The sequence below is a fragment of the Dermochelys coriacea genome, chromosome 3, assembly GCF_009764565.3.
Source record: "Dermochelys coriacea isolate rDerCor1 chromosome 3, rDerCor1.pri.v4, whole genome shotgun sequence".
Taxonomy (NCBI): Eukaryota; Metazoa; Chordata; order Testudines; family Dermochelyidae; genus Dermochelys; species Dermochelys coriacea.
The window spans coordinates 40,938,552-40,956,471 of record NC_050070.1 but is presented as its reverse complement, the minus strand read 5'-3'; the positions used below and the strand labels follow the sequence as shown (position 1 = coordinate 40,956,471).

Genomic DNA, 17,920 nt, shown 5'->3' with positions numbered 1-17,920 from the left:
GATACCAGAAGAAGGAGGTGAAAGAGAAAGCAGGTCGACAACTCCTCCCCACTAGGCTGCAGGCAGGGGAGGAGGGCGCCAAAAGGGGTGGGCTGGACGGGGGGCAATCAGGGGTTAGGGGTCAGTCACTGACACAGGGTGGAATTCCGGCTCCTCTAGGTGCACTAGGGGAGAGGGCGATACAACAACATTGGGGGTGCAGTGAAGAGGGTTGAAAACTAAAATGGGGAGTGGCACAAGCGCATGGGAGGGGGCATGGACACACAGAACAAGGGTCTAAGCGGGCTGGAGTTAGGGCAGGGAAACCAAGGGGCTAGCTTCAGAAGCTGGGGCAGGGCAAACAAACAAAGGCTGTAGAAAGAAATGGGGGGGAGGCAAACAAACAGAAGGTAGTAAGGGGGGGGTGGGGCATGGGGGGGCAAAAGCTGCAAAGGGCAACCTGCACCCATTTGTTGGGTGGGCAGTCCGGGGGGGGCACGTGTGCCCACATGCGCTTGCACAATGTCTGTTTAAGCTGGCTGCTGCTTCTGGCCCAAAGGGTGGAAATAGGGCGTGGCAAGCCAAGCAAACAACTGTAGGAGCTGAGGCAGATGGTATATAGCCAGTGGGGGTTGTGGAGGGGCCAGCGGTGGTGGTAGTAGTGGTGGGGGTTGGGGGGGCACACAGATGGATCGGGGGCAGCTCCATGCCACACCCCCGTGTCCCTGGAAACACACTCAAGACCCCCACCACAAGAGCACAGTTTGAAAGTTACTCAGACTTAAGGCCCCCTCCACGGTGGTCTGCAAAGTCTCTAGGTGCTCCCCCATTGGTAGATGGTCCTCTTCTTCTCCTCCTCAGGCTTCAGCAGCTCCAGGCAGCAGACTCCGCAGCAGCTCCAGGAACTCCAGGTGGTGATCCAGGCAGGCAGAAAGGACCCCTCTCAGGTGGTGATGGTGGTGTCCACAACAGCAGTGGCTGGGGTCCCTCACTCCTCCTCTCTGGGGAGTGGGCTAGCAGACCCCCCTCCAGGGCTGCAGTTGGAGCAGTAGCAGCACCCAAGAGTGGGGTGTCCAGCAACCAGGTAACAGAGAACGGGGGGGGGGGGGGTGCCTAGCCCAGCCAGGGGAGCAGCTGGAGCAGCAGGGAGAGCTGAGGGCCTAGCAGCAGCAGGAGTAGCAGCTTCCCACCTCCCTCCAAGCTAGAAGGCTATGGAAGAGTAGTCTTATTGGGATCTGGGAAGTGGGCGGGTGAAGCCCGTCCATTGCTAAAGGATCACCCCCAGCCTAAAAGGGGGATCCACAGGACCTAGATGCCCAAAAAATTCCGGGGGACAATTAATAAAATAACAGGGATAGCAGTAGGGTCAAAGGGTCAAACGAAGGGAACCGGACGGGGACACTGAGCAGAGAACCCCGGACAGCGCCCACTGCTCCTCAAAGGCGTCAAGGGAGTCAGAGGACGCCGCCCAGAGGAACTCTGCCCGGATACGTGAACGGACCGAGGATCGGAAATAGGCCCCACAGTCACAGGAGACTCCATCGGCCAACCTCCTCACTCTGATTTTGTAGATGGCCATTTTAGCTAGGGCCAGGAGGAGGTTGACCAGGAGATCCCGTGACTTTGTGGGGTCACGGATAGGGAGTGCATAAATGAGAAGGTGAGGGGAGAAGTGCAACCAAAAACGTAATAAAATATTGGTGAGGAGCCGGAATAGGGGCTGCAGCCTGGCACACTCCAGGTAGACATGTGCCAGGGTTTTCCTCACGCCGCAAAAGGGGCAGGTGTCTGGGACTGAGGTGAACCGCGCCAAGTACACGCCTGTGCTCACACCTCCATAAAGGAGCCGCCAACTGACATCCCCAGCGGGCCTCGGAACTAAGGTGGAATATAGGCTGGCCCACCGAGGCTCCTCACCCTCCAAAGGTGGCAGGAGGTCCCGCCATTTTGTATCGGGGCGGGACACGAGGGTGCGGGCGTGAAGTGTGTGGAGCACGAGCGTGTAGAGATGTTTTCTTGGCGCGGTTTGAAAGCAGACCGGCTGCATCTCGTGCAGCCGGCTTCTAGTGAAGGGGTGAAGGGATCGGTTGGGTCCACGGGGCAGGGGTCCAATTAAAAGGTCCGGCGGGCCTGGGGTAGTGGGTGGGCGGGACGTGCCCTCGTGCAGGACCCGGTCGAGATAAACCCAAGCAGCGGGCGGCAAAGCGGCCTTCACCTCCTGAAGTATGCGCCGGGGAGTACAAGGTCTGGAAAGCCCCATGCGCTGAGCGAAGGTTAGCGGATCCAGCCAGTCTCCCCAGTCATAGTCCAGGAGGTCTCCGACTCCTGTGACCTCTGCCAGGACCAAACTCTGGCGCACCGAGCGGGACTCCGCCACCTGCAAACGGAGCTGGGGGTTGTGTAGCAGGGGCTCCGCGAGGAGATCTGCCCCCTCGGTGGCCGCCACGGACCTGGTCGTTGTAAAGAGTTTCCAGGTCCGGAGGAGGTCCTGGTAGAAGTCCGGCAGCCCGGAGAGGTCTCGTGGAAGACCTCTCGGATGGAGATAAAGGAGCTGCCGGTCGTATCGTAGCCCTCGGAAGCGGCGCAGAAAGGCGTGCACCAGTATGCTCCACGCCGGACTACCTGCACCATAAAGGAGCCTCTGCAGGGTCTGGAGGCGGAAGACATGGACCTGAGTAAGCAGACATTTTAGGCCCTGCCCTCCCTCCTCCAGAGGTAGATGGAGAACCCCTGCAGGGACCCAGTGCAGTCCTGACCAAAAGAACTCCAGAATCGACGTCCGGAGGTTGGTCAGGAAAGCCAGGGCTCGTGAAAGATGGAAGCGTGATAAATAAATGCGGTCCAACCGGGAGTGGCTCGACCGATGTGCCTCCACCCGGACAAAGGTGAACGTGGAAGTGTCATCCGGGTGGTGGTCGCGCCAGACGTCCACCAGGGAGTGATGTTCGACTATCTCCTGGAGGACGGCGACAGCGGCCGGGCTCTGCTCGGTCCCCGAGCAGTCCCGCACCTCAAGGGTGATGTTAAAGTCCCCTCCCAGGACCAGGCACTCCTGAGGATCCAAGGTGCTGAGGAAGGCGGATGCCTGCTGATAGAATTGCAGCCGCTCTGGGCTCGCTGCTGGGGCATAGATGTTGACGAGGTTGACTACGAGCCCCTCCATGCGGACCCGGAGGTGCAGCAGGTGACCCGGCACAGCCTCAGTGACCCCCAGCACCTCGGGCCGTAGGTCGGGGGAGAACAGGGTCGCCACTCCAGCCGTACGAACTGTGAGGTGGCTAAAGTAGACCCTGTCCCCCCAATCCAGCCGCCAGCTGTCTTCTGCGGTTGGATCCGTATGGGTCTCCTGCAGGAAAACCACAGAGTACCTCCCCTCCCGCAGGAAGGAGAGCACCTGGGACCTGCGGAGACCCATCCTACAGCCACGGGTGTTCAATGTTGCGATGGTAAAGGGTGCCATGAGGAGGGCTGGGGTGGATCCTCGCCGGCAGGGAGGCTCGTGGCTCCCGGCTGTCCGTACAGCATTCCGTGACCCACCCCGTAGGTGAGTAAGGAGTCATGGAAGTGGCGAACCCGCTGGTAGGCCGCGGCGCCCTGCCTCCCGGTCCTTTACCCTCCCCCATGAGGGCCCTTGCGGCCCGGAGGATTTGATTAAAGTCCCCCCATCGCTGGAGGGCAAGCTGGACTTATTTGCGGGAGCCACGTCTTCTAGGAACTCCCGCAACTCCTCTCGCAGCGCATGGGGGGCTGGGGTTATGGTCTGGTTACTCCCCGACGGGGCCCTTGGTACAGCCCCATGGCCCAGCGAGACGGGCAGACAGGGTGCGGACCCCCGACGGGACTCCTGATTGGTTGACCTGAATGCTGGGGCGATAGGGGGCGGTGGAGGGAGGATAGCAGCCCCTGGTGGGTCGGGACGGGGAAACACAAAGGCCACTCCCTGGGAGTCATCTGTCGGAAAGGGGAAGAAGACAGTCCCAGGGGTGGCAATAATATCTCGGGAGGTGGGCGGGATAAGGGCAGGGGCAGGGGTAGAGGTGAGAGTCTGGGTTGGGAGAGGGCTCTCACTGATGCCGGGCGCAAGCTCTCTGGTGGATTTGGCAGCCACGGCATCAGGAGGTGGACTTTCTTCTGTAGGGTCCTCTCCCAGGAAGGAGGTCGAATGCTCCTCACCAGCGAGGGATGCCCCTGGTGGCTCAGGTTCCAGCCGCGTGGCACTGGCCGTCACCTCAACTAGCTCGGCGGCTCTCAGCGGGGTGCTCTCTGCAGCCGGGTTGATGGAGGAGTCCAGGGGCTCCTCAGAGGTGGGAGCAGAAGCAACGGTTGGGGGAGGGAACATGGGGAAAGGGGGGCTGGAGTGAAGTCGTCCACTGGCATAGGATCGTCCTCCCCCTGGGTGACCGGGGTCAGACCCAGGGCCTCGATCTCCTCATATATAGATGGGAAATTGTTTTCCGCTACCCCGGGATTCTCCCCGCCAGCACCTGAAGCGACGGTTACTTCGGGGCACACTGGGGTTTCAGATGGTGCCTCGGGGGTCTTGGAGGGGAGGGACTCCCGTGGAGGGGAGATACCGCCTTCCAGTGCTGCCACGTCTTCCCCAGCCGACTCTGGTGGATGGAACACACCCGTGGGTAGAGCGGAAGGCTCGGCATCAGTGCCCCCCTTCCTGGTCTTCTGGGGGGGCCTCCGCGTCGAGGGGAGGAGCGGAGCTCGAGCCTTCCGCTTGCCCCGCTTCCCCTGGACTAGGGCCCAGCCCTCCATGGCATCATCCCGGGGCTGGCTAGCAGGGGTTGTGTCATGAGGCAGAGGCGATGGCTCAGGGACTCGAGGGGGTAACGGTGGGGCAGCACAAGGGAGGGAAGATTCCCCTGGGGCGGGCCCTCTCCCATGCTTGGTGGTGTCCTTGCCGCACCCTCCTCCACAGGCCCCATCAGATTGCAAACAGCGGGGGCGGGGTTCTCCCGCTCGTCTGGGCATAGTGGGGGAGGTGCCCCTTGGGCCTGAGCGGGAGCAATGGTGGACTGGGAAGGAGGAGGGGCGGTTTCGGGCGCCGGGCAGGCAGGGGTGTCGGCAATGACGGGGCCGGTGCCCTGCCGGGACTCAGGGGTCCTGGATGCCCCTCCTTCCCGGGCAAGGGGGCAGTCCCTCCGGACGTGCCCCATCGAGCGGCTCTACGTGGACAAAAACGTCCCCTACCGCCAGGCCCTTCTCCACCGCCTCCTGGGTGGCGGCCTCCGATGTTAAGAAGAAGACGACCTTGCCATACATTTTGGAGGCCGCCACAGTGGCCGTGGGCCCCACCACCCTCGCCAACGCCCGCACATAGGTCTCCACGTGGGGCGAGGTGGGCACCAGGAGGCAACGAACGCCATGCTTCCTGGTCATGGTGGGAAAGGGGCCCCGGCCGCTATAGATGGTAGCGGAGGCGGTGGGCTGGAGAAATGACGTAGCGGTAGGCAGGGGGGCTGCCGCCACCTGGGCGTATGCTCTGGGGGCCGGGGGAGGGACACCTGCAGAGCTGGTGGAGGGAACAGCGGGGAGGGGCGCCCCAGCTGGAGATGGGGCCGGGGCATTGGGGGCAGCCCCTGCCATGGAGGGCCTGGTCTTCTTAGCGGGGCCCTTCCCCTTCTTCTTCCCCTGGCCCTTCCCGCCGGCTGGGGGGGCTCCCCCTGAATCTGAGGGGGGGAGAGACGTGGCAGCAGTGGATGTCACCCCGGTGCCCTTCGCTGCTGGTGCCCCAGCGGGGGCGGTGGCAGATGGTTCGGCAGCGGAGGTAGAAGCTTGGGGGGGTGACGGAGGGGTAGGCGGGGGAGGGGGAACTCGGGCTACTGGAGGGGTCCCACACGTCTCATCCTCCGCCATCATGAGCAAGGAGGAAAGGGGGGACACCAAAAGGAGGAGGGGAGAGGGGAAGCAGGTCGACCACTCCTCCCCACTAGGCTGCAGGCAGGGGAGGAGGGCGCCAAAAGGGGTGGGCTGGACGGGGGGCAATCAGGGGTTGGGGTCAGTCACCGACACAAGGTGGAAATTCCGGCTCCTCTTGGTGCACTAGGGGAGGGGGGGATACAACAACATTGAGGGTGCAGTGAAGAGGGTTGTAACTAAAATGGGGAATTGCACAAGCGCATGGGAGGGGGCATGGGCACACAGAGTGAGGGGCTAAGCGGTCTGGGGGTAGAACAGGGAAACCAAGGGGCTAGCTTCAGAGGCTGGGGTGGGGCAAACAAACAAAGGCTGCAGAAGGAAATGGGCGGGGCAGGCAAACAAACTGAAGCTAGTAAGGGGGGCTGGGGCAAAAGGGGAGGCAAAGCAAGTGGCAAATGGGGCAGGTAGTAAAGGGCAAAGCTGGGGGGGAAGGCAGTCCGGGGGGGGCACATGTGCCCATGTGCACTTGCACAAGTCTTTTTTAAGCTGGCTGCTGCTTCTGGCCCAAAGCGTGGAAATAGGGCGTGACAAGCCAAGCAAGCAGCTGAGTCCAGAGGCAGGAGCTGAGGCAGATGGTATACAGCCAGTGGGGATGGTGGAGGGGGCAGCGGTGGTGGTAATAGTGGTGGGGGTTGGGGGGCACACAGATGGATCGGGGGGCAGCTCCACGCCACACCCCCTGTGTCCCTACAAACACAGTCAAAACCCCACCACAAGAGCACAGTTTGAAAATTACTCAGTCTTAGGGCCCCCTCCACGGTGGTCTGCAAAGTCTCTAGGTGCTGCCCCACTGGCAGATGATCCTCTTCTCCTCCTCGGGCTTCAGCAGCTCCAGGCAGCGGCCTCTGCAGCAGCAGCAGCTCCAGGAACTCCAGGTGGTGTCCAGGCAGGCAGAATGGACCCCTCTCAGGTGGTGGTAATGGTGGTGGTGTCCACAACAGCAGTGGCTGGGGTCCCTCACTCCTCCTCTCTGGGGAGTGGGCTAGCAGCCCCCTCCCCGCCCCCGGGGCTGCAGTTACAGCAGTAGCAGCACCCAAGAGTGGGGGGTCCAGCAAGCAGGTAGCAGAGAACGGGGTGGGGGTGTCTGGCCCAGCCAGGGGAGCAGCTGGAGCAGCAGGGAGAGCTGAGGGCCTAGCAGCAGCAGGAGTAGCAGCTTCCCACCTCCCTCCAAGCTAGAAGGCTATGGAAGAGTAGTGGCAGAGAGAGATAGATTCGCTCCAGGCTAAACAAATCCCTGGTACCAGGATAAGTGAAATGGCAGCTGCCCCCCGTCAGTTAAGACATCTGGGGCCAATTAAGAACTTTCCAGAAGGCAGGGAGAAGGCTATGTTGATTGGGAGACCTGAAGCCAATCAGGGGCTGGCTGAAACTAGTTAAAAGCCTCCCAGTCAGTCAATCAGGTGGGGGTGCATGTCAGGAGCTGTAAGAAGAAGTTGCGCGGTTGGAGAGGCTGAGTAGTACACACCATATCAGGCACAAGGAAGGAGGCCCTGAGGTAAGGGTGAAGTGGAGCTTGAGGAAGGGAGGGCTGCTGTGGGGGAAGTAGGCCAGGGAATTGTACATGTCATGTTTCTAATAGGTCAGCTACCATAGTGGATACTATTAGGGTCCCTGGGCTGGAGTCCGGAGTAGAGGGTGGGCCCAGGCTCTTCCCCCCCCACCTTTGCCCCCTGTTTAATCACTGAGACTGGGAGACAACAGAGACTGTGCAAGGAAGGATAACTTCTCCTCACTTCCCACGCTGGCTTATGATGAAAATGGCTCAGTAGACTGTGACCCTTGTCTCTAGAGAAAGAAGGGTTACGTGGAGGGTCACAGTGAGCCTCTGAGGCTAGCGAAATCTGCCAGGAAACGTGGGATCCACAGAGGCAAGGACAGAGTTTTGTCACAATCTCCATGGCACATGTGTACCAAATTAGATAACATCCCTAAGCAGGGAGCTAAGTAATGGTCAAGCCCACAGGAAGAGGAGCATTGTGTCTGGTTACTATAACAGTCACCTTAATAGCAAACCCAGAGACTCAGCAAAATCATGGACTTTTCACATGAGTAAAGAAAACAGGTTGCATTCTGCCACTTTAGGAACAATTACACAGAATCCAGGACAAGGTGTCACAGAAAGGACTAAAATAGGCAAAAGAAAGCAATTTTCTCTCAATGAATCACAAGAAAATAGCCAGGTGTGACTGAAGGACTGAATAAAAGGGAAAGGAGAAGAATATCAATTCCTGGTTAATAGGAAAACAGCTTGTGAACATCTGAAGAGCAAAGTGTTATTAAAAGTCACTTTTCACTTGCTGGTATCGTTTGAGACTTAGCACTGGTAAGATTACACAAAATAGGTAAGGAATATTTCATAGTATTCACATTTCAGTAGTGTACTGAAGACATCACATTAAGCTGAGTAAAGCTGCTAGTTTTAGTTTAGTTAGTTAAAGACAGACAGATAGAGACGTTCCTTGAGGAAGGAAGGAAGGAAAGAAAGAACGAACTTAATGGTCTGTCTATATGTTCTCTGTCAGCATGCACCCATAGACAAAGGAAAAAAAATTACAATACAACCGACATGTTAAAATGTGTGTGACCTTGGCACAAGTGAAAGTGACAGGCTAATAGCACCAGTTATAGCCAGCAATAGGACAGAAAGCACTATGCAAAAGATACTTTTTTCTAAGCACCTCAGTCTTAATTCTTCAGTTTTAGGCTTCAAGGATGAAGGCCTGGCCCAACTGATGTTAATGGGTTCTAATCGATTCCAGTGGTTCCAGGATTTCACGTGAGCTTTTTTATTTTTAAATAAAATAAACTCAAAGTTTATTTTATTTAAAAATAAAACTCGAACAAATTACAGTTTTGTTTGTGTGTGCATGTGCACACAAAGAATCAATACCAGACTGAGCTCCTACAAACTCACTTTCACCCATTACCTAACTCAAGGCCAACACTCAGGTCTTCAGAGGTGAGGAGTTAATGCACTAAGCAACTGTGCCACCTAATCTCCACTATAGATCAAATCTTACCAAGATCTGGAACCTGGACAAACTGCTTCTGTCTATCGGTAATTTTCTGTTTGTACTTTTTTCTAGTGGTTTATCTTAGTTCTTTAAAATACAATCAGGAGGGAACAACAAAGCTACTGGCACATTATTGAAATTTATAGAATCTAGTATCTATGGTTAAAGTTTCCATTAAGAGTCCATTCCAGTTCAAGTTTCCAAGTGATCAGTTCAAACAGCGTGAAGTGAACCTTACCGTGCACTCACTGTTGCACACATCAATACATCGTTCAGCATGAAGAGTCGTCGTTCTTTGGTTTTGACAATTTCTCCTTTCTCGTTGTAAACTGTTTCTAACATATCATCAGTCCGTATTAGGTATCGGTTTCCACTGCTGAGTAACTGGAGTTTTAAAATGATCAACATATTAATGTATACACGACATAGCCAACATCCACTGCAAAAACAGAAGCAAATATAATGGGATACCGTATTCTATACCGTATTAAAAGTGTTTATAGGTGGATTTAAGGACATGGATTCAATATCTTTGTTAAACTCTTAGGACCGATTCCCATTTACATAAAGGCCCTTTTACACCCCTCTGGCATAAAACAGGAATTGGGCCCATAGATTTCTACAATTTCTTTCTCTCTACTCCCTTCCAGTCAATTCACATATGCTCTAAGATGTCAACTATTACAAGGGGGCAAGAAAGAGCAGGAGGAGACAGGGTCATGGCTACTGCCTCGGCCTGCACTGGTCTACAGAGCTGACTGACAGTTGAGGAAAGCACATAATGCAGTATACAGGCTCCCACTGCGTGCCACAAAGCTGCCACATCTGATAGCACAATGTCACCTGGAACCCCCATTGGGAGCACTGCCCCGCTCTCCCCTGTCCCCAAAGCATGAACAAGTGCCTATTAGGAAAAATTTGTCTCTATGTTTAACTCCTTTAACTACATGTCGATGATCATCATGTTGCTGTTTAGACAAGCTACAGTGCAGTGTAAAGATATATAATTAGGAGGAAAGGTTAAAAGACCTAGGTCAATCCTCTACCTCCAGAGAATCTGGAACTAAAACCAGTGTTCCAGATGCAGCCCTGCTATTGCTGTAAGTAGAGTACACAATTTTTAACCATTTGGCTATACAGATAAATAAAGCACATCCATGCTTATCCCAATACTGTGATAAATTCACTGCTTTTTTTCTTTTGAAATATTGATCTTAATGATGCAAAAGGCCTAGAAATGCCTATGCTTTGGTTGACTGCTTCCTCTCCAGGAAACTGAGAGGACTTTCTACACCACTTGAGAAAAATATGAGGTGCAGTTAGCATTTTTTTCTCAGAATAGGTCTAGACACTCACCACCCTATACAGATGTATTAAAGAGAATAAATCATAATGAGCAGTAATTCAGGTATGTGATGCCTCATCTTCCAGAAAGAACAGAGGCATTTATGATGCACAGTAAGACAAGAAGGCTATTCCTGTCTCAATTCCTTTTAAAGGTATCTCACCATTCTCGTGAGGATATTTCTATTTTACTATCCAAATAATTGAATAATACAGGCAAAACAAGGAACTATTAGATACATCTGTCAGCACATCTGGGACTGTTTTCCTGGGTTGAAATATCAAAGCGAAGAAATGGATCTTTAAATACTTTACACTGCCTATAGGGCCAAATCCTGGATCCTGCCATGAAAACAAATTAGGATATCCTTGTACAGAGGATCTATGTGAAGGTATGAGGTGGGATAAGGAGTTAGCATTCTCCCTTTACCAGGCCATAGAATACCACTGGGCTGCTAGTACCTCCGCTAGGCTGCAGCACTGGACACATAACCCTGCACCCACAGCACACTGTGGTTTTGGCCAGTGGAACTATATTATCCTGGAAATGCCTTACATTTTCCAGCCATTCTATCCCCCAAATCCACGTATGTTTTAAACAGAACCATCACACCAAGGGGTGTAGATTAGGTAGCCATCCCACTAGCTGCTCAGGAGAAGGTAATAAGAAATTTGCAACGTATGAGCTTCCACAGTGTAAGTTATATTCTGCCCCAACCTTGTTCAGATAACGTTCATTCATGGCTTTTGCGATTTGCTTTATTTCACAGCGCTGATCTGCATCTCTTTTCCTTTCGTTTAATTTCTCTGCCAATGTTTCGAGCTCTGTAAGAGCCATCTGCAGTGGCAGCCTGTCAGGATGTCCTTTAGTAGTATTTTTCAACATATCCTAAAAAAACAGGAGCACAGATATGATTTCTGAGGCACAAGTTAAAGATGGTACATAGTGTTATAAACTTCTCTCTAAAGTTATTGCATTGCTCTGAAACTGATGACTACTCAAGGATAAGCCCAATGCTATTAATGACTTCTGATATAAATAATGGAGCACTTTGGAATCTTTATCCCATTGGATCCTTGGTTGGCTGAATATTCTAATTGCTCTTCAAAGAGATGTTAGCCTATGAAGTTTATTTTCCAGTAAGTAGGTAAGGAGAAGGGAGTTCAAATTGAAGAAAAATATGAAAGATACAAATGACATTAAAGAAACAGTTTGCAAATCAACATGCATTATAATATGTAGATACCTGTATCCAATAAACCTGAAAAACTTTCCCAACCTTTAATTTAATGTAAGGTCATACTGAAACTATTTCTCATTATTATTATTATTTACTAAATGAGAACAATGAGCTTAATGCTGTATGAAATATAGTGGAGGAAACAGTGCCTGCTCTATGGATCTTGAAATAATTTCTGAACATTTCCATATTTGAGGCATACACTGAAACCATTTGGGCAGTTTTCCTTTGCCGACAATTTTCAGACATTACTATATACCCACTATTACTTCTTATCAAATTGCCCCATCTCCTCCGCTGCATCAATGATGCTAGCCTGTCTGTCCATTGGTGAACTCCTTCCCTCAACCATCATTCCACACGGCCTACCATCCTCAAACCAGTCTTCCTCTAGAAGAAATTAACCAACTGATCATGGCTAGTGGGATGGAATTGGAGCTGCTTTGTAATAATTTAATTATACTGTATGTTGAATCAGTTATTGGGATGTCCACTATACAAACATTTTAGTTCAGTTTACTAGGGGGCTGCAAGGAAAAACAAACAGGAAGAAAATGGAAAGGCTCAAGATAAACCACTTCCCTGCAAAAACTTGAGGCTTCTTAAGAGATTCTGTCAGGATAGAAAAAGGCTTGGGAGCCAAAAGATCAAAAGAACTGTAACAGTTTAAGAAGAAACATTTTCTCAAAAGAGAGTGGAGATGTTCAGGGGATACAGGCAGAGATAGAGGCAACTTCTGGGGGGTGTGAAGTAGTTATGCCTTTGTAGGGTACCATCAGAGGATGGTAAGCCTTTGGGTGAAATATACATGCATGTGGACTGTTATTTTAAAATCCTTTTTGTCTAAATGCTTTGTTCCTACAGCAAAATAAACAATTTTTTGTTTTAAGAAGGCTGTTTGCTCACTGTACAGACATCAAAGACTCCCAAAGAGAAGAATCACTAGTGTCCAAACTCCACAAAGAACAATTGGCCCTTACCTGAATGTAACAGTTTTCAGAGTACCAGACGTGTTAGTACTCCTTTTCTTTTTTACCTGAATGTAGTGTATTTTGCCCTTTAAAACAACAAAGCTGTACACAAATACATGGCACAACTGCTTTTGAATCAGGGATACCTAAAGAAATATTTATAGACATGCAAAGGTAAAGTACCAAGCTCTAGTAACTTTTCCTTCAGTAGATCCTCACAGTCAAACCAAGAGATTACTAGATCTGGATGAAATTTTTCAGACAAAGTTTGTTTTTTTGTTTTTGCCAGAAAATAAAGATTTGCATTGGTCCAAACAGTTGGTGAATGTGTGTCAACTTTGCCAAATTGTTTTGGCTGAAGAAAAAACAAAAAACAAAAGATTTGAAAAAAGCTAAAAAGTTTCATTCTGACATTTTCAAAACAAAACATTTTGACTTTTTGATTTGAAATGACATTTTGTTTTGATTTTTATCTCAATTTTATCTTAATTTCAGAAGGTAAAAAACCCTTTCAAAAAACAAACTGAAACGTTTCATTTTGGGTTGAAGAAGACGTTTTATTTGACTCAAGGTGATTTTTTTTTAAACTTTTTTGGCTCGCTGAAATTTTTTTTAAAAATTTAGTTTTGAGCTGACTTGAAACAAACAAAAAATCACAACCTCACAGCTCTCATTATTACATATTTAATTTTTCACTTGTTTGATCCCAAGACTCAAAAACAGCTCCCATTTTAATATATTGCTACAGTCTAACATAGATCCCACAGAATCCCCCCAGAGATTGAGTACTAAGAGAATACAAAAGAAGCATTTATCAGCTAAGCCTCATTGGTAAGTATTGTTTACCTGAAGCAGAAGAATGAACTGTGGAAAGCGTTGTATGGGTTTCATCATTAAACCATAGAGGGTAATTCGATCAGGGCTCGACTCCTGGCATTGCTGAAATGAGAAAGTCACTGCAGTTGCTCATGTTAGTAGATTTCTATTATTGTCTTTCAGAAACTTAAAATGTTTGCCAGGATTTCTTTATATCAATAACTTTCTTTGTATCAGGAATACAACAAAGATTTCACAAACTCATTTAGAAGTATTAGTTAGGCCTCTGTGAAAAAACTTACTATTTAATTTGTCATAATGGCAAGTGGGGGAAAAAAAGAAAACTTCCTCCTCAAAAACAAGGGAAGGGACAAATCCCAACAGTACAAGAGTAGCTGAAATGGGAAACTAAATTCTGTTTGAACTGAGCACATTTCTACTTGCCTAGACAATAGATTTAAGCATCAGCTTAACTTTAAGCATGCAAGTGTTCCCATTCACTTGTTCCATGTCTTAAATTTAACCATAAAAGTAATTGCTTTTTTGGATCATGGCCTTATATTACACAATGGCTGTTCTCTGTCATGGGATCTGGGGTAAAACCCTACCAGCTGATGCAGTACTATCTATATTTATTCATGTGTTTTGGTATTTTAAAAGAGAAAGTCTAGGGAAAACTCTCAATCTCAAAGGTATGTAAACACAAAGCAAAGTCCATAGTTATCTTTATATAACATCAAAGGACACCAAGGAAAAGGAGGAAAAAACACAGTTGTAATTTTGTTAGTTCTGTGCATGCTCAGGAGGCAGGTTCTTATTACAGCTGGTTGACAAATGGGGAAAATGTCATGATTTTTAAAGATTTTTCTCATTTTTTTCAAAATGCTGAAATATTTTGAACAGTGTGTATTTGGTCCAAAACCACGGCGGGGAGGGGAGGTGGAGGAAGAATCATAAAAACAGCCATACTGGGTCAGACCAATGGTCCATCTAGCCCACTGTCCTGTCTTCTGACAGCGGCCAATGCCAGGTGTCCCAGAGGGAATAAACAGAACAGGTAATCAAGTGATCTATCCCGTGTCATTCATTCCCAGCTTCTGGCAAGTATTATATCAGCATTTCAAAATGCAAATAACGTTGAACAGCTCAAGTACTTATACTGGGGCCCATCATTACAGTGCTGACCTGCAACCACTCATGTGCCCCCTAGCTCCGACCTTCTAAAATCCCCACTTTTGCCTGACCAGAACTGAAGATTATGGTCCCAAATCTACAGTCCTCATTCAGGCAAACATCCCACTGAAGAGACTGAGAACTACTAGCCCTGTGTGTTCTGTTACTATGCCCAGAAAGGTTCAGAGTGAGTTTTAATTTAAGACTTTTATATACAATGTAGCTAATGCATAAACTTTGCCGAAAGATGAGGCCTCAGCTTGTGACCTTAGCTAATGTTCATCTGACATGAAAGAGAATCCCAACAGCTTGCCAAGCATAGTCATTTGGAAGATCAATAAAACTGAGGTGCATGGCAAAATACTCCTCGGAGCTAAAATCATGTCATCCTCCTGCAACACTAGAATTGTGGGTGAGCTTTGTTCTATTTAAATTTCATCAGAATCTACACACCCCGGGGCCAAATTTTTCCCTAACTCATCTTGTGCTTTGTTATTTTCTTCAGCTTTCTTTCAAGCTTAAATCACTCACCTTTAAAAAATCTAGAAAGGCAGGCTTCGTGGCACATGTTTTCTTGAGAATCCCCACGGCTGTACTGAAGTTATTTACATACTCACTGTATGCATCTAGAACCATGGATTTAGAAAACTGAAACGCAGACAAGACAAACTTCAGTCATCAACAGGAAATCCAGCTGAAGGCAGGCTCATTTTTATTTTTGATATCTAAGTGCCTGGTGCTGTGAGGAGCTGAGTGCTCCACACAGGAGTTGCTAAATACCTTAAACTTCTATGGAGCCCATAGTTGGAACTAACCAGTTAACTCCTGATAAGCTACAACATGGAAATGCATTGAATGCAGAGTTAAAGTTGTAAGTTTGCAAAACTTAATGAATTGTAAAATGTATGGTTCTAGTAGCCACTTCAGCTCAGTCACATTAAATATATGGGACCAGATTCTGGCAATACAAAGAGGAGAGACAACTGCCCAGAAAGGCAAGTGGAGATTCCTCTGATGTACCTGGGGTGCCTTACAGCACTATGCATTACAGCATTTACGTCTCCTATGCAAAGGAGGGGATGTCTAGGGGGAGTGGAGGCAAGAGGAGTGGAGCTAACATGCGCTGAATTGGAGTGGAGTCAGCTTTAATACAATCCCTTGGTTGCTCTAAATTAAACCAGAGGTTGGTTCAGCCCCTTGTTGGGCTGAGGATTGAGGTAACTATTTTCCTGCATATCCACTCCCCACCCTTTCCTGCCCCAAGCTCGACTTGGACAGACTTGGGAGTCTAGGCCATGGTCTGCAGTATTTCTAGCTATAAGCAAATCTGCTAAGGACCATTCCATGCTCTCCTGTTCTTCAGAGGTTCTGCAGCTCAGGTTGATTTTGGTGGATTTGTGCAGGCCCAGCATCTCTGTAAACAAAGCCCCCTATTTAGATGCCTAAATGTGGATTTAGGTGGCTAACGTGAGGCACGTACTTTGAAAATATTGGCCAAAGCTCTTTCACTTGCAACCAACCAAACAGAAGACATGAGTTGGTGTCAATGTAGTTGTCCTAATGGGTACATGTGCTATTACAGAAGCCACCAGCAGTGGGGAACATAGGAAAATAATAGGGTAGCCAAATTAGACGTACATAGACATATCAACAATTAAAAAAAAACGACATTTTTCATGCCTCTGCTCACATGTATTTACTTACTGAAGCAACAAAGACATCTCCAATCATTTCAACTGAATCCCACTCAGAGACACGGCTGGCCAATGCTATCTGAAACATTGAATGGCACTGAAGAATCTCCTTAATACGATAAAAGACCATTTTGAGTTTTCTTTCACTCAGTAGCTTTGGTTCCATTTCTGAGAGAGGTTTCTCATATTGCTGAGTAAAGAAAACAGATTCATTCAAACAACCCGAAAAAAAATTAGAGTTTAACATCAAAAAGTAAAACCTACGCTAAATCCTGACTTATAGTCAAAAGAAAACACATTTGATCTGATGCCCCTCTAACATTATGCATATGATTCACAGTATAATTAATTAATAATTCTTTGAGGATTTGGTTCCTTTCCAAATAGTAAAAGGCAAACAATATTTAGATACCTCCAGAATTCTTTTGAGAGCATCCACATAATTCTTCTCACTGTCAACCACAGAGCCCAGAATATATCTTCTGACAACCTGTTCAAAGTGATAAAAGTTAAACTGTCAAACTTAAAGTAGTTGATGCTCCCCTCATTTCTGGGACTTGTTGAAAATAATGATTATAACGGACAGATATGTGGAGTTTGTTTACTAAATTCTCTTTTGTTTACTAGTCTGAAATAGCTAACTTATGGGGGGGAAAGGGAGGGGAAACACAGTTGATCCAGTTGTTCCTATATCTAAAATGGAAACAGAGTTAAGAGTATTAGGCAAAATCACAGACTCATATTAAACGTCAACTATAAAGTTCTTACACTGATAAATCAACCCTTGAATTATGTGTCAAGCTAAAGTATTCCTGACATTGGAATTATAATAAAATAAATGTCATATCTCTTCAGAAATTCATGAAACTTACTATTACTCTAATTATGTTTTAAATTGTGCATGAAATACTATAATAGCAGTAGTCATATGTGTTTTCTTTTTTGACTGTCTCATTTTAAAGGTTCACTTTTAAAATATGGCCTCTTATTTCCTACCCACAATTTTTGGGGTACAATTAGCTGTGGGCACAGATGGTGATAGAATCTTAGCTATTTGATATACAGATGCAACATAGTTAGCCAGTTTTCAAAATCAGGCTTCAAGTGTCACGTTTTTGTTGTTTTACATCTTCATAACATAGTAACACTGATTTGGAGAAAAAAATCCAATGACAGACTCTTGAAGATAAGGACTTAAAAACAATAACAGTGAAAAACTATTGGTGTAGGGTCAGTGCTTTGTTCCCATTACCTTGACTGTGTTACTTTACATGAGGAAAAACATTCTTGTTTATTCTCATACAGTGTAACAGGATTGTAATAGGTTCCATGATATAGATATATATGAATACCTAGTCCTGCAATGAGTGTAGGGGACTGGACTAGATGACCTCTCGAGGTCCCTTCCAGTCCTATGATTCTATGACTAATTTCCATTGAATTTTTCTCCAAAGCATGTTGTGTTTTGTGACTTTAACTATAATAATTTTCTGACATGTATCAAACCCAGTGGTACATAAAACATAATGTGGTACATAAATATCAGTGCTTACATATCGTTGTGATTGACATCTTATTAATGCCTAACACAGACAGATATCCAGGAGACACTAACAAGGGCTCTGTTATATATACTTGGTATAATATTACAAGTCTGCTGCATGCATATTTTTGCTGGTATGGATGGGTGGGGAAAATAATAAATTATGACTCAGCATTTTTTATTCCTAAACATATAAAACTTGTAACAGAGATTATGA

At 48.1% G+C, this 17,920-nt stretch overlaps 1 protein-coding gene across 5 annotated transcripts in view; it reads right to left on the bottom strand.

Moving 5' to 3' along the window:
* Window positions 1-17,920, bottom strand: part of ARHGEF10 (Rho guanine nucleotide exchange factor 10) — a 193,433-nt gene that overhangs the window by 84,876 nt on the left and 90,637 nt on the right. For 4 of the 5 annotated variants that reach the window (XM_038397350.2, XM_038397348.2, XM_038397349.2 and 1 more), the window contains 6 exons: window positions 16,573-16,650; window positions 16,171-16,350; window positions 14,998-15,114; window positions 13,324-13,416; window positions 10,984-11,154; window positions 9,160-9,305 (listed from right to left, as the gene is read on the bottom strand). In XM_038397350.2, the coding sequence (XP_038253278.1) occupies window positions 9,160-9,305; window positions 10,984-11,154; window positions 13,324-13,416; window positions 14,998-15,114; window positions 16,171-16,350; window positions 16,573-16,650 (785 nt within the window). The remainder of the gene's footprint in view (window positions 1-9,159; window positions 9,306-10,983; window positions 11,155-13,323; window positions 13,417-14,997; window positions 15,115-16,170; window positions 16,351-16,572; window positions 16,651-17,920) is intronic. The other variant, XM_043510348.1, reaches the window with a different exon arrangement.